We start from the raw sequence: 22,977 nt of genomic DNA, 5'->3' as shown, positions 1-22,977 counted from the left end.
CTCGCACCAACCCGTGCCGGGGAGCCCCTGGGACCCCCCAGACCCCCCTGACCCCCACCCCAGCCCTGTGAGACCCCCCCCGGCCCCCCTCTCGCCCACCCACGTGGGTCAACCCTGCCCTGGGCCCCCCCCTCCCATGGGATGGTTCAGCCCCACCTGGCGCCCCCCCCCCTCAGGGAATGGTTCCTCCCCACCCACCCCCCGCGCCCCCGCCGCAGTGGTACAGCCCAGGCGCCCCCGGCGCGCAGCCTAACCTGCTGGGTGCCGCTGCGCCTTGCGATTGGTCGGCGGGCGGGAGGGGGAGGAACGAAGCGCTGCGATTGGACAGAACGGCGCGAGGGGCGGGGCCGCGGGCCCGGGGCGGGCAGGGTTGGTTGCGCGGGGAGGCGGCGGGTCGGGCGCTGTGAGGGGAGGCAGGAAAATGGCGCTGACGCAGGGGACGAAGCGCAAAGTCTGCTACTACTACGATGGTGAGGGGCCACGGGCACCCGCCGGGGCCGCCGGGCCGCGGGGAAACCGTCCCGGGACAGGGGGGCGGTGAGGGGCTGAGGGGGCACCGGAGACGGGGGGGGGGGGGGAGGGGGCGAGGGGTGAGGGGAGAATGGGGGGGGGGAGTGGAGATTATTGGGGGTGGGGGTGAGGGGTCACTGGGGGGCCACGGAATGGGGGTGGAGGGGTATTGGGGTCGCTGGAGGTCACTGGGGGTAATGGGGGTCACTGGGGAGGGGGTGTGGGGGTAATGGGGGTCGCTGGGGTGAAGGGGGGACGCTGGAGGGTGCTGGGGATGGGGGGGAGGCTGGTAATGGGGGATCATCGGAGGGCATGGGGTGGGGGCTGCTCTGAGGGGCGTTTAGGGGTTGTGGGGGGTCACTGGGGGCTGCAGGGATGGATATTGGGGGCACTGATGGGCGGGGGCAGTCAGGGCATGGGGATCGAGGATTGTGTGGGGTTTTCAGTGGGGTTGGAGGGCGCAGGGAGCGTGTGGGGGGCACGGCGGGGATGTGGGGAGGAGAATGGGGAGAGTGGGCGGAAGATCGGGGAGGGTGGAATGGGATGGGGAAGCGTGGAGATCTGGAGGTTTGGGAGATGGGAAAGGCTGTGAAGGGTCCGGGATGGAGAGAGGGCCACGAAGCCAGGAGACGCTTTGGATGCTGAGATGCTGGAGAAGGATTTTGGGGAGTGCTGACGGAGGTGCTGGGGGACAGGGCGGGCTCTGAGGAGGAAGAGGCACTCCTGGGACAGCGTTTTGGTGTCGGGAGGGGACAGAAAGGCTCTGGGAGTGGCTGCGTGGCTGTTTGCAGGGAGCTCCCGTGTCCAGGAGCCAGCCCCCAGTGCTGGCTCTGGGTTGTGGAGTGGCTCCTTCTGGTTTTGGCTCTGGGGCTGGGTCACCAGCCCTGTGGAGCAGGGAGGGGACAGCGTGGCCAGACCCCTCACTGGGTGTCCTGTGGGGTTTCCAGTGGGAGAAATCCCAGTCCTGCCCCTCTCCCTTTCCCTTTGGAGGGCTGACTTGGTGCCCTGGTGATGGGCAGGCTCGTTTTTCGCAGGCTCTGTGCTCACCCTGTGGGAGAGGCGTTGTGCAATTCTCTGTTTCATCACGGTTTTTAGCCTGAAATCAAAGGAAAACTTGGTCTTGCTACTTTTTCCTCTCAAAGGATGCGCCCAGTGGGGGAGGCTCTTCCAAATCCTGTGCCAGGCGTGTGCTGAGGGCTTTTTTTCCTCTCTAAAAACGTGAGGTTTTTTCCTCAAATGTGAGATTTTCAGCCTTGCTGGGTCTCTGACTCAGCCAGTCAGAGCACAGAGGAGGCAGGATTAGAGCTCTGGCTCAAGTGAAACCAGGCCCAGTTTCACCACCCAACCCCTCTGTGTGACTCCTAGCATTCCCAAATCCCAGGGGACACCGAGCCCTTCATCCCTAAAATGCCAGGTTGGAACTTAAAGAGTGCCAGAATTCCAGACCAGCCTGGAAAAATTGGTCTCTGTGTCCAAATCTGGCTTTAATCTGAAAAAAAAAAAAGGCAGGGTTAGATGGGATATTGGGAAGGAATCAATCCCTGTGAGGGTGGTGAGGGGCTGGGATAGAATTCCCAGAGAAGCTGGGATCCCTGGAAATGTCCAAGCCCAGACTGGATAGTAAGAAGTGCCCTGCCCATGGAACTGGATTAAATTTAACTTTTCTCCCTTTTTCTGGGACTCCGAAATTTCTCTCAATCCTTAGAATACAACCAATTCACAAAGCAATTTGTTGGTTTTATCAACTGTAATATTTAAAGGCACAAAATTCTCTCTTAAATCGGACATGAGCACTTGTTTAGTTTGAAATGCTGCTGCCCTGCAGGTCTTTGCTGCACAGGAACCCCACAAATTTGGGTTCCATACTCTGTGGCCAGGTTTTAGTGCCTTTTTTTTTTTTAATTTATTTTTCCACTTTTCTTCTCTGAGCAGCTCTCAAACATCCACAGCTGAGAGTGAAAAGGTGCTTTTTACTGTGGGGAAATGCACATTTTGTTTATTTGGGCCTCCTATTTTCCACACAGAGAGGTTGGAACAGCCTGACCTGGTGTGGGAATTCCCTGAATTTCATGGGATGAAGGAATGTGGGATGCTGAGGTGGGGGAAGGTATCCAAAGGGTCCTTTCTGGAATCCTGAGGGGGTTTGGATGGAACTTCTCCGTGAAAATCTCCCTGTGGAGGGATTTGTTTAACCCCAGCAGAGGAAGAGGTGCCTGCTAAGTTCACACTTCTTAATCTGCTCTGACGTCCAGGAGCAGCTGAGCTCATCCATGGATCCCCAGGACTTGGGATGTGCTCAGCACAGGGAACAGGAGCTCAGGGTTGACCCAGGGCACTCCACTGACAGCTGATGGTGATTTTTTAAAAGCTTCACGGAGTTCTGTGCTTGGATTTTCTAGGCAGAGCCTCAGACGTCTCTTCCAAGTTCCCCAAACCTTGATTTTGGGATCGTTTCAGGGATGTATTTTCCTGTCAGGTTGGTTGCCTCAGTAAAATACCAGCACGGATTTCCCAACATTTCAGAAAATAGAATTATTTTCAATAAAAAAAAAAGTATTTTACTGAAAAGAATGCAATGTTCTGAAGTTTTACCGAGAGAACACAACCCCCCCATTTCCTCAGAGCTCCACAGGCAGGTAAATTCCAGCAGCAGAACTGCCTGGATGTGGGATTTGCACCGTTGGCATCTCCTTTCCTTGCCTTAAAATAGATCCATGTCCACGGGAGGAAAAACTGCTTCTGCTGAACGTTGAGAGTGCTGATGAAATATTAATTCTCCCCACTGAGTCACCAGCCAGACCGGATTGGATCTCCTGCTTCCCAAACGGGTCGGGAGTTGTCCAACTCCAGGAACAACTTGGTCTGGTTTCCCAGGAAAATGAGGCTTGGGAGAGATTCCTGCTGCTGGCAGCCAAACCAGGCAGGAGGTAGAAATCTGAAAGTGAAATTCCTGTAAATTTCAGGGAAATAAGTCCTGCTGGGAAAGGAGGTGGAATTAAAAAACCCCAGTTAGCAGTGAGGGGAGTGAAGTGTGAGCTCGGTTTGGAGGAGAAAATCCATGTGGGGAGGTGACCTGTGGGATTTGCAGGAAGGTGACTTTGTTCTCCTGGTCCCATAGGATAATTCCTCAGGGGGTGCCTGGAAAGTCCTGGGAATCCTCTGGAGGATTTCAAGGAATAAAAAAAAAGGTAGAAGCTGTGAAAGCCCAGCTGGGTGGTGTTTGCTGAGTGGCAGAATTCCCTGGATCCCGTTGCCCTTGGGTAAACAGGAGGAAGGAGAGGCCGGGTGTTCCTGGGCTGAGTCACTGTCTGAGCCGGGATTAACTCCCCTGGCCCCTGTGGATTCTGCTCCGAGTGCTCTGTGAAACCTGGGAGACATTCCTGGCACTCAGCCTGTGCCCAAAACTCCTCTGGCCCAAAGATCTTGGAGCTTCTTCCTCGTGTCTGACAGAACCCTGGGATGGTTTGGGCTGGAAGGATGATCCAGCATCAATGATCCAATTTTCCAAAGACAAGGACACCTTCCAGTGGTGGCAGTGTGATGTTGGCATCCCAAATTGCCTGAATTTCCAAACTTCTGTCTCATTTGTGGATGAACTTTCCCGAATCCATGGATATCCCCTGTGCCAGGAAAGTGGGAGATCTCAGCCACTGCTGAAGGAGAAAGAAATCACAGAGGTCCCGATGGCTCGGCTGTGATTCCCTCTCCAGGAATTGATGATAAACTCCTTTCTGCTTCCAGGTGATGTTGGGAATTATTATTATGGCCAAGGGCATCCCATGAAACCCCACAGGATCCGCATGACCCACAACCTCCTGCTCAACTACGGCCTCTACAGGAAGATGGAGATCTATGTGAGTGTGGGGCTGCTCGTCAAGAGAAAAGAGTTAGAGAATGTCACAATTGATGTTTCAGGCTTGAATTTTGGGGCTTTTCTCTGAGAGGAAAGGAATGAAACCCCAAATGGTTGTGTTGATGAATTTCTGGTTTCTTCTGGGTGTTGGAGGGAGGGGTTCAGAGAGGCTTCAGACCCTGGAAAATTGCTTTTTATCCTTAAAATTCACTTTATGCCCACTCTTGCATAAGTAACACTTGCCAACAGTGGCATTGCTACCTTTCAAATCGAGTTTTTCTTACTTAAAGCTGCTGCTTTGATACTTTTTTGCAGTTGCTGGGGGTACATGTGGGATTTAAAACGGGAATTAGGGATGGGGGCTGAATTCCAGAACAATCCTTGCTGTGTTTGCAGCGTCCCCACAAGGCGAATGCAGAGGAGATGACCAAGTACCACAGCGATGATTACATCAAATTCCTGAGGTCCATCCGCCCTGACAACATGTCTGAGTACAGCAAGCAGATGCAAAGATGTGAGTGATGCTGCAGCTTCAAATCTGGGAGCTGGGAATCCCAGCCCAGCTCTAGAAATTTGGGATAAAACCAGTAGGAAGAACCATGGGAAGTTGTCGTTCTCTTGACTTTGATTTTGCTGGTAAATAAGCGTTTTGGAAACAGCTCCTTCTCTCAGGCTGAAGGAGCTGAGGGAAATCCTTTGAAATTTGGGGTTTTCTTGTTGTCTAAATTGCCTTCCTGGCTTGGAGATGACAGAACTACTCCGTTTCTAACCTGCATGGATTTTATTTTAACCAGAAGAGTTGGGGTATTTCAAACCAGCAAACTAAAAACTCCTCAGTTCTACCCCAAAGCTGAAGGATTTTCAGGGCAGTGGCAGCTTGGAAATGGGGCAGGGTTGAGATACTCATTAACGCCTCATTAATTTATTGGTTAATTGTGAGCTGCTGTCTCGTTCCAACCTCTCCAATCCACGGAAAGGCTCTTGAATGGTACAAAAACCTGGATTTGGTGTCTCTTCCACTCTGAGCTGATGTTTTTTACCAAAGCAGATTTCTAACAAGTCCAGACAAACAGTGAGGAGAGCTCAAGCTTCATTTAAACAACATTTTAGTCTTGGAACCCCCTGTGAGCTGAAGGGGACAGATACTAAAGCACAAGGTTCACGATTAATACACTCTGAAAGCCTCCCCCCAGTCCATGATATTCTTTAATCCACCAGATGACATCCAGCAAAGTGCATTTCTACCCAAACTGACCTGTTTACCCCTGGAGCAGCCACAGCTCATGAACACTCTGCTCTCTCTGGCACTCAGTGTTTTCTGCACTGTGGTTTTTTCCCTGAAGAAGCCAAAATGTGGAAATGAAACATGCAAAGGGCAGAGCTTTTCTTCAACAAAACCTGCTGGAAAGGGAATGAACAGTCTCTAATTCCATTCTTGCATGCCAGACTTGGGCAGAGTAAATCAAAAGGGCCTGGGGTTTAATTTCTTCTAATGAGTAACTATTTTTAATAGTGGAATTAATTACAGGAAAGATTTATTGAGGCTAAAACTCCAGTTGTGCTGAGTACCCAAAACCGAGTGATTTGAAGTCAAAGGAGTGTGCAAAGTGTCAGCCACACATTTCCATTTTGTCATTCCATCCCAGCATTTTATTGTTTAACACTTTTGGCCAATTTTTCCAATCCAGATGGTGGTGTAAGCTTTGGATTTGATTTCTGGTTTTATGTTAATGACTCTTTTCCATTCTTTTCCAGTTAATGTTGGGGAGGACTGCCCTGTGTTTGATGGGCTCTTCGAGTTCTGTCAGCTCTCTGCTGGAGGCTCTGTTGGTAAGATCACAAATCCTGTGAATTTTTTATTTGCCCCTTCTTCAGATGTGTTTCATGTAGTTCTGTCTCTCTGAAGCTATTTCTGATTTCCTTAATAACTAAACCCAAATTTCTCCCTGTGAATCCGAGCTTTGCCTATGGATGAATCCCCCTCCATTTGTTAATTGCTGATTTGGGTTACCTCACTCAACGTGCACCATCACCAGTGACAGAGTTAAAACAAAACCACAACAGCAGGGTTGAATAATAAGAAGAAAAAAAAATCAATGTGAGTTTAACATTAAAATAAAAGTTGTAAAAGTCTTGCTCTGGGCAGGCACAACCTGGAAAGGAAAGAACAGGGTGACTTAGCTGCTGTTTTTAACAAAAATACCACCAACTCTGGACATGAGGCAAAGCAGAAACTGAAAGTTTTGAGAGCTGGAGCATTTAAATGTTTTCTATTTTCTCACACTTCACAGAAAGGCTGCTGGGGAACTGTTTGTGTGCACAGCCCGAGAGCTCTGTGGCTGCTGCTCCCACAGTGACGCCTCGAGTCTGTATTTCCTGTGCCAGGCCTCAGCAGCACCAGCAGTGTTTGAAGCAGCTCTGTGCTCTCTCTGCTCCCAGGGCTGGAGAATTCCACAGAATCTCTTAATTTGTTTGGATCCTGGGAGCCTTGCAGAACGTGCAGGAAGTTGATGGAAGGGGCTGGGGGAGGAGAACTTCCTTTGAATGCATTTTCACTCAATGACCTGGATAGATCTCACATCAAACCTTGCATTCAAAAGCTTCGTTCAGGGCATCAATTCTTATTTTTCCTCTATTTTTTTGGGTGTTTGTTTCATGGGAGAATTCCCAAACGAAGCCTGTGAGAGACCTTTGTGGTCTTCAGTTGGATTCCACCACGGCAAAAGAAAAAAAAACCAAACAAAACCAAAACCTGCAAGCTGGTGCCACTTCTCAGGGTCAAAATTGTGCAGTTCTTGAATAGAGTTGGCTCCTCCCTGCAGCAAACTTGGGGAAAGAGGTGAAGCAGCTGAAAATCAACCTGAAAAGTGCTTTTTTGGATTGTTTTTTGGGTTTTTGTTCAAAGTGAATCAGCCCCAGAGCCCAAATGTGGAGAACACAAAATGAAAATCACCCTTAGTGGGTGGTTGAGTTTTCCAAGATCTGCTGGATCCAGGGAGTGTGGCAGCATTTTACGCACCTGGAAGGGAGGGAAGGGATGGGATTTTGGACCTGATTTTTTACCCTCTCTGGGTGGGGAGGGAACTCCTCCCCTCTGGCACTGAGAAATCCAGATTGGCTCCAGTGTGACCCCAGCTGGGTGCTGGGGACTGGTTTGTGCAGATTTTTCTGCTCTGAGGCAGAAGTGGGAAGGGATGAGAAGCGTGGATCCCATTTCCATCCCCTCCCTCGGCTTGTGGGGACACCCAGTGTCAAACCCTTGGCTTGGAGCTTTGTAGAGTCCCCAAAAACCCCGGGGGAAGGGCTGGAGCTTCACCCTCAGCCTCTGTCCCAGGGTTTTCACTCTTGCTTTAACCTCTCTGTGATTTTTTCCCCCAGCCAGTGCTGTGAAGCTGAACAAGCAGCAGACAGACATCGCTGTGAACTGGGCAGGAGGCCTCCACCACGCCAAGAAATCGGAGGCTTCCGGCTTCTGCTACGTCAACGACATCGTCCTGGCCATCCTGGAGCTCCTCAAGTATGGGCAGCACCACTGACCCCTCTTCCTCAGTGCTTTCCCCCCAGGATTTTAATTTTATTCCCTATTTTTCAGCTGGTTTCCCAGCAGAGTTGATTTTTTTGGGCTGTGCTCTCCTCTGTCCCGAAGGGATTTGTCCTGAAGCTTTTGGGAACATTTTGCTGCTGCTCTTTGTTCCTCCCCTCTGCCACCCTCCCATGGCTGTGACAGCTTCTGGCTCGAGGCAAACCTCACTGGGGGAGGCTTGGGCATAAAAATGTGCATTAAAATGCGTTTTATTGACTGAATCTGAACAAACTGAGCTGCCCTCAAGGATCAGCTGCAGCAGCAAAAGTCACTTTATTTTCTGTTCCACTGCTGCCCCTTCCCTGCAGCTCTTTCCCTCATAAATCCTGGGGGCTAGCCCCGAGTTCCATGCTCTCCTCCCAGTTTCCTCTGCTCTGGAGGCAGTTTTTCCTCAGAATAAACACGATATTGTGACTTTTTTCCAGGTACCACCAGCGGGTGCTGTACATTGACATCGACATTCACCACGGGGACGGGGTGGAGGAAGCTTTTTACACCACAGACCGTGTCATGACCGTGTCCTTCCACAAGTATGGAGAATATTTCCCAGGAACTGGGGACCTGAGGGTGAGAGCCACGAAATTCCCCGGAGATTTGGTCTTTTTCCCCTTGTCACTGCTTTCTTGGGTGTCCCTGCTCTGAGTGACACCCATTTTCCGAGGGCAGAGCTGTGGATGGGAGGCTCCTTGATCGTTTATTAAACCCAAATCTTTACCCTCAGCCTCTCAGCAGCCTTCTGGTGGGGTTGTGCTCCCAAAAATGACTCTGAAGGTGACATTTTGGTCACCTTGCAGACTCAGCTTGGTGACACAAACTCTTGGGTGAAGGTTTCTGAGGAAGTGTGAGTGGATTTTTAGTGGTATTTCCTGCAGTGACTCAGTTCTCTGTAACTGTGTCACTCAGATAAAGTCACCTTGGAACCTCTGACATTGCCAAAACTTCTGTTCTCAGGGGTGAAAGGTTCTTTATTTATTTTTACGGGATTTTTACAGGAATTGTGGGGTTTTGATCTAAATCCTCTTATCTTTCACTCAGGATTTGTATTTTTTCAGCCCTGCCCAGAGGCTGGTGCTGGTGCAGCTGCACCATAGATGAAATAACTATTTTTAATAAACCACTTGGGTGTGAGAGTGATAAGAGAAATGTTAAAATATATATTATTTTAGAGTAGAATATTTTATTTTAATTTTAAAGCAGAATTCAGTGACTGAACAGATTCAGTGCCAGCCCAGCCCGCTACTGTGCATCTCTGCAGTGAACAGCTCTGGCTTAATACTGGAACACACTGTGATCCAAGCTTCCCTTCCCAGTGTGGATTCCAAATTCCCAGAATTTGGATTTCTGGTGAGCTCTGATCTCCTCTCTCACCCCGCAGGACATTGGGGCAGGCAAAGGGAAGTACTACGCTGTCAATTACCCGCTCCGGGACGGCATCGACGACGAGTCCTACGAAGCCATTTTCAAGCCTGTAAGTGAAGGCTCCTGTGCTGAGGGATCCTCTGTGGCTCCCACTTTGTCCTTGGGGCCATTCTTTGAGGGCTTGGATGGAGTTTTCTGTGACAAGATTCACCCAGGGCTCTGTTCACCCCGAACAATCGCGGCCTGTGCGGGAGCGCCTCGGCGTGAGAGCCCCAGTGTTAGCAGGGCAGCTGTGGGAGCACCAGGGATGTCTTCACGTGCCTGGCTGTCACTGGGCTGCTGTGACAGTGGCCTGTGGGCAGGGGGTGACAAGGGCTTTGTTGTTTAGGTGATCTCCAAAGTGATGGAGACGTTCCAGCCCAGCGCCGTTGTCCTGCAGTGCGGCTCCGATTCCCTGTCTGGGGACAGGCTGGGCTGCTTCAACCTCACCATCAAAGGTAGGAGCTGAAGTGGCAGGATTCACAGCGTGAAATTCCATGGAAAATTTGGGATTTATGCCATGAGTTTGACCTTTTTTTTCCCCCTGCAGGCCATGCCAAGTGTGTGGAGTTTGTGAAGAGCTTTAACCTGCCCATGCTGATGCTGGGAGGAGGGGGGTACACGATCCGCAACGTGGCCCGCTGCTGGACCTATGAGACTGCTGTGGCTTTGGACACTGAGATTCCCAATGGTAATTCCCCCCTGGAGCCCTGAACCAGGACTTAGGGACACTGATATCCCAGTGACAGCTCAGGGAAATGATGCAGCTGGGGTTTTGTTACCTCTGGATTATCCCTTTTGGATGCCCTCAGTGCTGTTGCTGCTCCTGTGTCATCCCAGTGAGAATTTCACTCCCTTTCATTCCCCCCCCAGAACTTCCATACAACGACTACTTTGAGTACTTTGGGCCTGACTTCAAGCTCCACATCAGCCCCTCCAACATGACCAACCAGAACACCAACGAATACCTGGAGAAAATCAAGTGAGTCTTGGGGAACGCCCCTTCCCCGGGGGGGTTGGTGGCCCTGGGTGGCCCCTGGTGCCAAAATGTCCTTCCCTGGCTGGCTCTAGGCAGCGGCTCTTCGAGAACCTGCGCATGCTCCCTCACGCTCCCGGGGTCCAGATGCAGCCAATTCCTGAGGATGCTGTCCAGGAAGACAGCGGGGATGAGGAGGAGGATGATCCCGAGAAACGCATTTCCAGTAGGTGCTGGGAATTCTGCTGGGCAGGATCCGTGAGCTGCTCGTGAGGAGAGCAGGATGTAGGGTTTAGATCCCATTCTCCGATCCTGGAGTCTCCCTTTGAATCCATTCCCACCTCCCTGATGGATTTGGTAGGACAAAGCACTGCTGAGCACTGCAGGATCCCTTCTGCCAGGTGATTTCCATCATGGGAGAATTCCAACAGTTGCTGGGTGCTGGGACAGAATCCTTGGCAGACTCCTTCTGGGTGTATCCCAGCAGTGGAAAATGGAGCTTTGGATCCAGCCTGGAGCTTTGTGTCCAGCCTGGAGCTTTGGATCCAGCCTGGAGCTTTGGATCCAGCCTGGAGCTTTGTGTCCAGCCTGGAGCTTTGGATCCAGCCTGGAGCTTTGTGTCCAGCCTGGAGCTTTGTGTCCAGCCTGGAGCTTTGTGTCCAGCCTGGAGCTTTGGATCCAGCCTGGCCCTTGGGATCCAGCAGACATATTTTGCAGTGGGAGGCTGTGCTCTGTGCTGTCAGGTCTAGACATCCCACAGTGCCTAATCCAAGCTGTCCATGTGATCTTGGATCTTGAGGCAGGAGCAGGTGGGGAAGGGATGAGTTCAAAGATGCCTCAGGTGCCAAGATAAAGTGTTTTTATCGTGGCCTAATCCTGATTGATGTGGGCTCCACTCAGAGAATTAATGCTGGGAGCTTCCTGATTTGAAAATTTGCTCAGCCAACCTCTGTCTTCTCCCCCCTCAGTCCGAAATTCCAACAAGAGAATATCCTGTGATGAGGAATTCTCCGACTCCGAGGACGAGGGGGAAGGAGGGCGCAAAAACGTCGCCAACTTCAAGAAAGCCAAGCGTGTGAAAGCAGAGGAGGAGAAGGAGGAAGAGGAGAAGAAAGGTGAGCAGGAAAGCTGGCACCTCCTGCAATTCTGCCTGGCTTCTCCTTTCCTCCTGCACTGCTCTGTGTCTTTTTTTTTTTTATTTTATTCCAGAGGAGAAGGAAGAGGAAAAAGCAAAAGAGGAAAAAGCAGCAGCAGCAGCAGCAGCAGCAGTGGCAGCAGCAGCAGAACCCAAAGGGTGAGCCTGGCTCACTCCCCGTGCCAGGGTTTGGGGGGGTTTGGGGAGGGTTGAGAGGTTGATGTGACAGCTTGGGTGGCATTTTAGGTGGCATTTTAGGTGGTATTTTGGGTGGCTTTGTCACGAGTTCCTCACAGGAAGAAGTTTGCAGGTGTTGAGAGGGCTGAAAAACAAAACCGCTTCTCTTTCCTTCAGCAATATATTAAATTTGAGCTGAAAATGAACCAGACAAGCAACATTTTAAAGGCTTCTTGTTAGATCCAAGCCCAAATTGCTGATTTCAACCAAATCCTTCCTTTTTTTTTTGCTTCCCCAGGGTGAAGGAAGAGACAAAATCCACCTGAGTGGCTGCAGCTGGCCGGGCGTTGTCGTTGTCGTAGGTTTAGCTCCCGGGTTGCCTCCTCCCCACAGGATTTCTATTTTATATAAGTTTTCTGTATATATTTCTATATAATTGTATAAATGACTCGAGAACTGTAAATTATTCCTTGCTGCACTCCACTGGGAGCAGGCAGGGGAGGATTCTGCAGCCCAGATTTGGTGACCGGGGAGTTTCACTCTTGCCTTCCACTGCCCTCCTTGGTGTGTCTCTAAAAAACAACAGCAACAACAAAAATCACTTCCTTCCTTTGCTCTCTCCTCCGAAATAACCTTGGAAAAGAAGAATTTAAGTAGAAGTAGTGTCTGCATTTCAGGTTAGGTGGAAAGATGGCCATCAATTCTTATTTTTCCTCTTATTTTTTTGGGTGTTTGTTTCATGGGAGAATTCCCAAACGAAGCCTGTGAGAGACCTTTGTGGTCTTCAGTTGGATTCCACCACGGCAAAAGAAAAAAACAAAACCAAAACCAAAACCTGCAAGCTGGTGCCACTTCTCAGGGTCAAAATTGTGCAGTTCTTGAATAGAGTTGGCTCCTCCCTGCAGCAAACTTGGGGAAAGAGGTGAAGCAGCTGAAAATCAACCTGAAAAGTGCTTTTTTGGATTGTTTTTTGGGTTTTTGTTCAAAGTGAATCAGCCCCAGAGCCCAAATGTGGAGAACACAAAATGAAAATCACCCTTAGTGGGTGGTTGAGTTTTCCAAGATCTGCTGGATCCAGGGAGTGTGGCAGCATTTTACGCACCTGGAAGGGAGGGAAGGGATGGGATTTTGGACCTGATTTTTTACCCTCTCTGGGTGGGGAGGGAACTCCTCCCCTCAGGCTTTGCTTTTTCCTCTCAAACCACTGCAAAAACCCCCTCAAAGCCAGCCCAGAGCCTGGCTGACAACTCTTCTTGCTGTGTATCCCTAAAAACCCAAAGTTTCCTCTTGATTGAAGTGAAATTCCCAACGTTTTCCAACTGAATTTCCCTCCCAAGGCCAGTAAATCCCAACCTTTTTATCCGCCGACTGTTGCCTTCCTGAGGGAACAGCAGATGGGGCTCTGAACGTTTTTACAGCTCCTCTCCCTCCTCCCACTCATTCTCTCACCCCCAGAGCTCTTTTGTGACCAGCTCTGCCCTTTCTTTTGCCTCTTTTGTACTGAGCTTTTTTGGTTTTTTTTCTTTCTTTTTGGGGTGAGGAAAAAAAAAAAAAAAACTTCGGGGAAAAATTCGGATTTTTTTTTTCTTTTTTTTCCAGGCAGTTCCCACTCGCTGCTCTCCTTTCTCAGGGGGAATCCCTCTGGAATTCCAGAGGCTCTGCACCCTCCCACGGGAGCACTGCTGAGGGTTTCAACTCTAATAATGCTGCTAAAACTTCACACAGGTTATTTTTTCAAAGGGTTTATTTTTTTAACTCCTCCCTCCCAGCCCCCCACCTTCCAGCTTTTTCCCTCCCCCCACCGTGGAGTTTTTTAGTCTCTTTGGGATCTGAGTGAGGTTTTTTCACTCTCCTGCTTCTTCAGTGTTTGTAGGTGAACCAAGAGAGAGATCAGTGTAACTTTGTGTCTGGGGAGGGTGGGAAGGGAGGGGAAAAATCTATTGTGGTTTTTTAAAGATGCGTTTATTTTGAATTTTGAGAACCTTTGTAATAAAAACTCGTCCATTTCTATGGTTGGTGTGAGCCTGGGCTGCTTTTTTTACTCGAGTAAAATTTTTTAATTCATTTTCAGAGCCTTTCCTGGATCTAATGGGAGATCCCAACAAAGAAATAATTAGAGGTGGAATTAGGATTTGGGAAGAAAAAGAAGGCATTAATTTCCCTTTTTCCCTTCCAATGTTGGTTTAATTCCATCCATGAGAACATTTTATTTATTTATTTATCCCACACCTGGAAATCTGCTTGAATCTCTTTTGTAAATGGTTATTTCCTTTACACATTATTTGCTTTCTCTTATTTTTTTGCCTCTTTCCCCCCCCAGTGTTTTTACAAAACAGCCTTGAAATCCTCCCTCTCTCTGGAAAAGGGAACTCAAAACCTGATGGGTTTTGGGGGTTTTTTTGGTGTGGTTTTTTTTTTTTTTTTTTTTGTGCTCACAGCTTCACCTGGCGTGGTTTTATTCCCGAATTCCAGCTGGGTTCTCATCCCTGATCCTGTCTGGGTTTGTGCTTGGAGTGGAACAGTTTGGGAACAACAAAGTGATGGGAGGGGATGGACTTAATTCATCTTTTGGCTGGATTTGAGTGGTTTGATGCGGAATCCAAGAGGATGAAAATTCCTTAATTTAATGAGGAGCAGGTTCATTGTGCAGCTCAGCTGGGATCACACCTGAAATGGCCACAAACCCCCAAATCTGCTGGTTTTGGAGTCCAAAAAAACCCAGCTTTGTGTTGCCTCAGTGGACTTTGGGTGCTGGAGCAGCTCTGGGAAGCTCCGTCCTCCTTTCCACCATTAAATCCTCCCCTCTTGGAACAAAACCCCTGGAGTTTGAATGGAATCCCCATTGAATTCCCCCTTCCCGATCCCGCCTGCATCCGCAGCCCTTCCCTTTTCCAGGCATTCCTAAAATGGCTGCCACGCTGCAGCTCCGCCGGCTGCTCCGGGATGAGCCAGCTCCCAAATCCCAGATTTCCTTCAAAACAGGGGGGGGGGGAAAAAAACCCCATTTATTTCACCCCGCTGATCAAAGAAATGAATCCCTTTGGGAAGCTGATCCCTTCTTTCGGCTTCCTTGCATAAACCCAGGAATTTTGGGGGGCATTCCCACCTACCTCGAGGCTCGCCAAGAGCCCGGATGCTCCTTGCCCTTGCCAGGGTGGTGCCTGTTGGGCAAACAATGGTTTGGGCTTTTATTTCTTTCTCATTGCTCTTCTCCATCTTCTTCGCCAGCCCAAGCACCAAGAGCAGGTGCTGGGCTGGGAATTGGGGAGCCGAGGTGGGATTTGGGAGCAGGCCCTGAAATGGAGGAGCTGTGGGAGCAGCTTCCAAGGCTCTGCTCCTTCCTCCTGGCTCGGGAAAAGCCGGCGCAGGTGACAGCAGCAGGGATAGAGGCACCATTGTTGCCTCCTTTTCCCTTTGTTCAGGGAATCTTTGCTCCCAGCCCTCTCCTTTTGTGCTCCGGGATCTTTTCAGCCTAAAGGAGCTAATCCTGCTCTTAAAAAAAAAAACAAAACCAAAACACCCCCCCAAAAAAACCACCCCGATTTAAATTAAAAGAAACCAAGCTTCAAACCGGGAATTTCGCCTCACCCTGAAGAAAATCCCGGGGGTTTTGAGGTTTTTCCAACCCCCACCGGGGGAAAAAAGCGGGATTGGCAGGAAAACAGGTCCCCAGCAGGCAGCTGAGCAGCGATCCCGAGGTGGAGACGGGGCTGGGGTGGGAAAGTCCTTTGTGGCCAGGGCTCTGCATCTGCTGCGAGTCAATTAACGGCGAGCAGTGATTAAAGGCAGCAGCTGTTGGGCTAAATCAGCATCTCCATCTTCCCCGGCCCTTCCCTGGCATTCAGGACAAGAAGGACTCGAGCTCTCCCGTAAAGGGGTCACCATTTATTCCTTTCAAATGTTACAAGTACAGCTTTTGTTCAGTGGTTCGGTTGGGTTTGGGTTTGTTTTTTTTTTTTTTTTTTACCCTCTTTCTCCTTTTTTTTTTTTTTTTTGTTGTTTTTTTGGGGTTTTTTTTTACAAGTTAGAAAATTGCAAATCAAGTGGTTTTGGTTTTTTTGTGGTGTTTTTTTTTATGTTGTTGTTGTTTTTTTTGGCCATTAAAAAAATTATTTACAGAGAAAAAAAACAACGTTGGCTTCACATTATACAGCTGGCAGGGCCCCCTCTGTCCACCCCACACCCTAAAAGTTATCCCTTAGAAGCAGAATTAAACACAGCGGACTTACAAGCTTTATGGTTTTAAGCCAATAGAAGACATTATAAAAAACTAACCAGATTAGCTTTTAAACCATCGATTTCTAGAAAAAGCGCGAAATACTTGAAATGAAAAGTCAGAACCAGGAATGTAAACTGAGAAATTAGGCAAGAAAAAAAAAAAAAAAAAAAAAAAGAAAAGAAAAAAAAAACCGAAAAAAAACCCGAAAAAAAAAAAAATAAAAAATTCCATTGAACAGTCAGTGGGACTGGGAGGAGAGGGGACAGTCTGGAGGCTGGAGAGATCCAGAGCGGGAAGTGGGATCCGGATTCTTACAAACTGTAAACTCCAGTGGTGTCCGGGACAAATCTTCCTCGGCAGTTTTGTTGGTTTTTGTTGGTTTTTTGTTGTTTTTTCTTTTTTTTTTTTTTTTTTTTTAATTTTTATTTTTTCCCCAAGGAATTCAGGTCAAACTACTCCAAGTGGCGGCGGTGGTGGGAATCCAAACCAGCTTTTCTACCAGGAACGGGGAGAAATACCTGGAAGGGAAGGGGGGTGTGCGGGGCGTGGTGTCAGTCCTAGGGGGGCCGGGGCGGTGTGGGCGAGTCCGTGGCGTTCCGGGATGGACGGGGAGGGATGGAGGGAGGGCGGCGTGAGAGTCCCCGGTGAGGACGATGCCCAGGTGGCCTCTACTCTTCCTTCTGCTCCGCCGCCGCCGCCGGGCTCGTTGTGGGCTCCGGCCCCGCGGCTTTCGAGGGCTCCTCGGGTTTGGCTGTGTCTCCGTGGCTCTCCCCTGCCTGCTGCTGCTGCTGCTGCTGCTGCTGCTTCTCCTCCTCCTCCTCGCTCCCCGCGGCTTCTCCCCCGTCCTTGGGCTCAGCCCCCTCGCCGCCCTCCCCCTGCTCCTCCGCCGGCCCCTCCTCGGGGGGAGCCGAGGGCTGCAGCCCCCCCGGCGGGTTCTCCTCGCTCTTGCCCTGCTCCTCCGTGGGCGAGGAGCCAGAGGAGTCCCCGGCTTCCTTCTTGTTCTTGCGAAAGGAGATCCCGCTCAGCTTGAAGGATTTCTTGAACGAGAACTTCTTCTTCTTCTTCGGGGCGTCCTTGGGGGCCGCGGCCCCTTCGGCTTTGGGGTCGCCGCCGTCGGCGGCGGCCGGGGCGGGCTCGATGCTGTCCCCGCCGCTCGCTTCGCCCTCGCTCTCCTCCTTGGGGGGTTCCGCCGAGCCGTTCCCGTTCTGGGGGGCTACCTCGACCCCCACCTTGGGCGTCATGTCCCCGTTGTAGATCACATGGCCGTTCTCCTGCGGGGGGAAACCGCGTTAGGCACCGCCGGCACTCCGCGCCCCCTCCCCAAAACCCCCGCACCCCAAAAAGGGCTCCCAGCCGGGAAAACGGGGGGCAGCGGGCACCGGGGAGGGGGGGGGGGGTGGATCCAGCTGGGGATAAGGAGATGGGGGGGGGGGGGCACCACGCCGGGGAAAGGGGGGGTTTCCAGCCGGTGGAAACGGGGAACACCGGGCACAGAGCGGAGCTTCCCGCGGGGGAGAGGAGCGCACCGGGCGGTGCCCAGCCATAAAAAGGGGGTGCAGCGGGCCTGGGTAAGGGTCTCACGGGGGGGATCCGCTCGGTGGGAGGGGTGGGTGGGGGGGGTCCAGCGCGCTACCACCGGGCGGCGCCCGCGCTCCACTCCCGGTACCGGGGCGCGGCGGCGGACGGAACCCGCCCGGTGCCGGGGGGAGCCCGGGGCGCGGCGCGGGCGGTGCCGCATCCCCCGGTGCCCGGCGGGCAGGAGGGTCCCCCCAGGCCGGGGCAGGAAGGTTCCCCTCGACTCCATCACCGCACCCTCCCCACCGAGCCTTTGTCCGCGCTGCCGCCCGCCCCGGCGGGGCGCACGGTGCCCCCCGGTACCGCCCGGTACCCACCTGCCCGTTGGCCTTGGCGGTGTCGGGGTCGCCGCCCGCCGCCTTGGAGCCCTGGCTGCCCATGGTGCGGCACTTGGGGAGGTGCCGGCCCCGCCGCGGCGGCTGCGCTGGGCGGGAGTGGGGCGAGCCCCCCGCCGGCCGCTGATAAGGCGAGGGGCGGGGGCGGGACGGTGCCGAGCCCGCCCCGGGGGCGGGGGGACCGCGCTGGAGCCACCGCCCCGCCGGGCCGCCGAACCCTCTCCCAGCCTGGGAGCCCCCGAAGGTCGGTGAGCACCCCCTTCCCTGGTGGGGGAGGGTCTCATCGCAGCCCCGGGGTGCTGCTCACCCCATCCCTGGCAGCTCTGGGGGGCTGCTCCCCCCAGCCTCATCACCCCGGGGTGCTGCTCACCCCTCCCTGATAGCCCTGGGGTGCCCGTGCCCCCATCACCAGCACCTCTGGGTGCCTCTGCTCCCATCACCAACACCCCCGCTGTGCCTGTGCCCTCCGCCCTGTCGCCCCTGGGGTACTGCTCACCCCATCCCTGTCACCCCTGGGAGGGTCCCATGGTGCCACTTGGCCCTTTCCTGTCACCCCCAGGACTGTCCTGGTGCAGGTGGCCTCAGTCCTGTCACCCCAGGGTCCTGCTCATTCCAGGGTGTCTCATCCCGGGGTTTTGCTCATCCCAGCCCTATCATTCCCGGGGGTCCTGCTGTGGGGACAGGTTGTGCCATGGTTCACACCCCCGCTCCCTGCCTCGCTGAGCGCTCTGGCACACGCACAGGGAGGTTTTCCCCCTCTGGGTGTTCCTCTTCTCTGATTTCCTGGAACCAGGAGCGTTGAGGAGAAAGGAGAATGGCACCAAACTGATGGATTGCTCAAGCTGGTGAGGGGCCTGCGGCATCCCTGCCAGGGATCCGGCAGTGCCAGCCGGGGATTCGCTCTCCCCTGGCACCCACACACAGCTGGATTTCACTGCGGGTCCCAAAATCCTGACCCTTTTGTGCCAGCCCAAGCCACCCACATTCCCTGAGGGCTGCAGCAGGACAGCTCCTGAGTGCCCTGGACTTTTCCAGGCATCCTGCTCCCACCAGAGCTGCTCTGGAGCCACCGCGGGCAGCAGGACCCCCTGTCCCCAGCACCCAGCTGTGCCACGGAGCCTGGCAGGATCCAAGGCCAGGCTCCAAGGAGAAAACAATGTCCCGCTGTGTGCGCTGCGCCAACAAGGTCATGTTTTGTCTCCGGCCTCCCTCCCCCTCCCCGGGACACACCAGCTCACCCCCGCTGGAGCGAAATTGCTGTTAATTAAAACAGGCGGCATCTTCCTTATTGACTTTTGGGTGCCAGTTGATAAAAAGCCCTTGGACGGCTGCCGGCTGCTGCCGGCTTGGCCGTGAGGGCCGGAGTGTCCCGAGAAGCCCAAGGAGCCGGGCAGGGTGTTCTCTGCTGGAAAACAGGCGTTCCAGGGATGCTGCCGGGTTTGGGAAGACCCAGAGTCCAAGGGAGTGTGGTACTTAGTGGACGCATGATGTTTGTTCCCAATCCCAGCTCCAGGCTGGTGTTCCCAGCTGGGGAGGACAACGTGGCAGAGCCACAGCTGGGGAGCCCTTCCCGGTGTCCCAGCAGCTGTTCAGCCTTGGGAAATATCCGTGTCAAAGCCGCGCTTCTCTTCCCACCTTCTGGGAGAGGTTTTCAGCCATTCTGCTGGAGGTCATTTCATCCTGAGTCTTGTCTGCAGGAATGGCCTCGTGCTGCTGTCATCCCATGCCATCCCCTCCCATCCCCTCCCATGCCATGCCATGCCATGCCATGCCCATCCCCATCCCATCCCATCCCATCCCCATCCCATCCCATCCCATCCAATCCCATCCCATCCCATCCCCGTCCCCGTCCCCGTCCCCGTCCCCGTCCCCATCCCCTCCCATCCCGTCCCGTCCCATCCCATCCCATCCCCATCCCACCCCCATCCCCATCCCCATCCAATCCCATCTCCATCCCATCCCATCCCATCCCATCCCATCCCCATTCCCATCCCATCCCCATCCCCATCCCCATCCCATCCCATCCCATCCCATCCCTCTGCTGCAGCTCCAGCACCCTCTGGCTGTGCCAAAAACCCCTCAACCAGCGCCGGCTCTCGCAGCGCCCATCCAAACCCCTCCATCCACACAACGGCCCCGAGACATTCCCATCTCCCATCCCAAAGGCACAGGGAACCACAAACGGGAGTGGCACCGGCGGCTCATCGCCGCTGGAGCATTGGGAAGCTCGGGAAGCTCTGAGAAGCTCGGGAAGCTCTGGGGGTGCGGCCCTGGGGGTGCTGGTGGCAGCCCCGATGGGGCTCTGGGGACACCAACGCATTCCCCGTGGAATGGGTGCTGGTGGGAAGGTGTTCCCTTGGATCTGAGGGGATTTTTGGGGCTGGGCTCAGCAGCCACCTCATGGAGAGCTCGGGCCTTTTCCGTGTTTTGCCAGAGGGGACAAGGAATTTCATGCCACAGCTCTCCCCTCTCCCAGAGCACCAGGACATGGATGTGATGTGGAAAGGGCAAACTGGACAAGAAGCACACCCGGGGGATGACAATGACATCCCTCCCACCACGCCAGGCCCTCCCAGAGGATATTTTCCCAGGGCTTTCATCTCCGAGGAATCCCCGTCTCTCCCGATCCCAGCTTTTCTTGCGAACCCTCTTCTGCAGCGCTGCGTGAGGGCTGTGTTTATAAATAGCCACGCTCCCCGTGGATTCCCGAGTGTGCCTCCCCTTCCACGGCAGATGTCCGTCCTTCCCGTGCTCTTCCCACGCTGCCGGGACGGATCCGCTGCCTCTGGAGCGACCACGCCGGTCCCAGAACCCTGGAGCTCCGTGGGGTGACCGTGGCCATCCCCAGGTGCATCCACAGCCAGTTTTTCCAGCTCCCAACATTTTTTCCTCCTCCGTGCGTGGCCGGGGCCGTGTGGTGACACCAGGGTGGAGGACGGGAACCGGCAGAAACCAGAAACTGCTGAATTCCAGCATCACCCAAACCCCATCCCACCCCTCCCAGTGGAAACCAGCGGCCACCAGCCCCGTGCTGGATCCCATCCCTCCTCCATCCCAGGCAGGGAAGCAGAGCGGGCTGGGAGATGCTCCGGCTCCACCGGGCTCTCCGGGAGCTTTGGAAGGGGCAGGAATTTGCAGGATCCCCGCAGACGGACAGATTATGGTCTGGCTGCTCCTCCAGCAGATGGACAGGCAGACAAATCTCTGCCGCTGCTGCCCGCCAGGCCGGGGGGACGCCGGATCCTTGCGGATGTTGTTTTCCACTTTCCAGACCTACTTAAACTGCGGCTGATTATTAATTTATCGGGTGTTAAGCGCTCAGAGGCTGCGGGGCAGAGCAGGGAGCTCCAGTCCCGGCACCACCGGGCTGGAGAGGGACAGGAGGGACCGTCCCTACCCGCTCGTCCTGCCAGCCCTTAACGAGGAATTAAGGCAATTGTTTATTCATGGACCCGGATCATCCGCTCCGGGATTTTATCCCGAGTTAAAGGGGGCCCAGCCGGGGTGACCAAACAGCGCTGGGAACAAAAACAGAGGGATTTCCATCTTGATTTATAAATAGCAAAGGAATTAACTAATTAGATCTCTCCGGGGACAGAATTCCAGCAGGGAGAGTGCGGGGCTGGCTGGATGGAGGGTGAAGGCTTCTGCCACCACGGCAACGATGGGGACAGCCCCTGGGGACAGCCCAGAGCTGCTTTAGAGTCTGGGGGCTTCTCCTTGAGGGTCTGGGGGCTGCCCCTTCCCTGCTGTCCCTGCCGCAGCGGTTTGGCTTTCCCAGGACACGGACACGCCTCGGGATGCTCCGGATGCGCATCCCATGAGGATCCAGGGTGAAGGGGCAGCGCTTCCTCAGCTGCAGGAGGAAAATCATCCACGCTGGGGAATTCCTGAGGGGAACAAGGCCCAGCAGGAAGAGCTGGGAATCTCTACTCTTTACCAAGGAGATGTTGGGCACTGCCCAACCTGCTCGTGGTGCTGAGGCAGCACCGAGTGACCTCTGACGTGCACCTGGAGAAAAAAGGGTGTCCCACGAATTTACCGGAGCTCTCCCTGTCCCCACCACCAGTGTCCCCAAATCCTTCCTGCCCTGGGCAAGGCTCCAGCCTGGGAGGCTGTGGCGAGGCGCTGACTTCCCATAGAAACACATGAAAGGGCCCCTTCTTGTATCTGCCAGAGCCCCGTCATTTTTGGTTGTGAAGATCCCATGGCAACGGGCGCCTTCTGCGACTGCTCCTGCTATTTCTGGGCTCGCTTTTTCCCTCCCGTGGGATCATCCCATGGGATCAGCCCCTCTCTCCCAGCCCTGGGCCCTTCCCACCCCGTCACCCCCTTCCCTGTCCTGCTGAGGTGTTTTGAGTCACGGAGGAGGAAGGAGAGAGGAATCTCCTCCGTATCTTATCTTGGAGCCCATCTGCTCTTCCTTAGGGCCAGGAATCGGGATATCTGCAAACAAAGCCAGGCCCTGAACCCAATCCCCTCCAGCCTCATCCTCAGGCTGGGCTGGGCTGGGCTGCCCCAGGGTGACAATGGGGACAGTGGTGGCATGTGAGGGTCCCCATGGACACGGTCCCCGGGACAGTTTTGGCATTTTGGGGGTCAACACCCCCACACGGCCTTTCCCAGCCCGTGGATCTCTCCTGGCTGCTCCTGGCAGAGCGGGAACCCCCACAGCGCCCTGGCCCGGGCATCCCGCTCATCCCACTCTCCTTATCTCCCGAATCCCGGCCTTAGGCTGCTTCTGGGAGCTGATAAAGGGCTCCCTGACCCTGAGCTGCCGGCTCGGGAGCACTGGAAGAGCAGGACGGCTGCCAGAGGGTGCCTGGAGAAAACCGGGAATGCAGCATCCAGCAGGGAGCAGGGTTGGGAGGGCGGCGGGCGGGACCACACCGGGCTCTGCTCCCCTGACCTGGGCAGGGTCCCCCAGCCCGGGGCCGAGCGGGGACAGGTTCCAGAGCATCCTTCCTGGCTGGAAGGGAAGTTTATAAGGGAAACAAAAGCCAGGCTCGGTCCAAGGGGAGTTTTTCCCGTGGCGTTTCCTGCGGAGCTGCGGCGGGAGCGCTCCCGCACGCCATGGCCAGGGCAGCGTGGCAGGAGGGCTGTGCGTGATTTGGGATCACAAATCCCACCCAACCCTGCCCTCTGGCAGTGGGGAGCCGTTCCTGTCACTCCAGCTCTTTGTCCAAACCTCTCCAGCTCTCTTGGACCCTCTGGAA

General features: G+C 53.9%; 2 protein-coding genes across 2 annotated transcripts; one reads left to right on the top strand and one right to left on the bottom strand.

Annotated features, from left to right (window-relative positions):
• The first annotated feature begins 357 nt into the window (after positions 1-357).
• Positions 358-13,654, top strand: HDAC1 (histone deacetylase 1). The gene is made up of 14 exons (XM_032132296.1): positions 358-470; positions 4,252-4,364; positions 4,760-4,877; positions 6,119-6,193; positions 7,742-7,880; positions 8,372-8,513; positions 9,322-9,414; positions 9,694-9,802; positions 9,895-10,035; positions 10,218-10,326; positions 10,416-10,546; positions 11,289-11,435; positions 11,530-11,614; positions 11,931-13,654. Exons 1-14 carry the CDS (start codon positions 422-424, stop codon positions 11,956-11,958), a joined length of 1,479 nt encoding a protein of 492 aa, XP_031988187.1. The 5' UTR covers positions 358-421; the 3' UTR covers positions 11,959-13,654.
• Positions 13,655-15,698: 2,044 nt separating this feature from the next.
• Positions 15,699-17,874, bottom strand: MARCKSL1 (MARCKS like 1). The gene is made up of 2 exons (XM_032132301.1): positions 17,744-17,874; positions 15,699-17,122 (listed from the first exon to the last, which is right to left on the bottom strand). Exons 1-2 carry the CDS (start codon positions 17,804-17,806, stop codon positions 16,520-16,522), a joined length of 666 nt encoding a protein of 221 aa, XP_031988192.1. The 5' UTR covers positions 17,807-17,874; the 3' UTR covers positions 15,699-16,519.
• Positions 17,875-22,977: the final 5,103 nt, after the last annotated feature.

Source organism: Corvus moneduloides, chromosome 23 (genome assembly GCF_009650955.1).
Source record: "Corvus moneduloides isolate bCorMon1 chromosome 23, bCorMon1.pri, whole genome shotgun sequence".
Lineage (NCBI taxonomy): Eukaryota > Metazoa > Chordata > Aves > Passeriformes > Corvidae > Corvus > Corvus moneduloides.
Note: the sequence above shows the minus strand (reverse complement) of the source record. Positions and strands in the feature narration are given on the sequence as shown.

Coding starts and splice junctions, on each gene's coding strand:
- HDAC1 (XM_032132296.1), top strand. CDS start 422: ATGGCGCTGACGCAGGGGACGAAGCGCAAAGTCTGCTACTACTACGAT. Junction 7,881..8,371: donor GCCATCCTGGAGCTCCTCAA/GTATGGGCAGCA, acceptor ACTTTTTTCCAG/GTACCACCAGCGGGTGCTGT. Junction 8,514..9,321: donor CAGGAACTGGGGACCTGAGG/GTGAGAGCCACG, acceptor CTCACCCCGCAG/GACATTGGGGCAGGCAAAGG.
- MARCKSL1 (XM_032132301.1), bottom strand. CDS start 17,806: ATGGGCAGCCAGGGCTCCAAGGCGGCGGGCGGCGACCCCGACACCGCC. Junction 17,123..17,743: donor CCGCCAAGGCCAACGGGCAG/GTGGGTACCGGG, acceptor TTCCCCCCGCAG/GAGAACGGCCATGTGATCTA.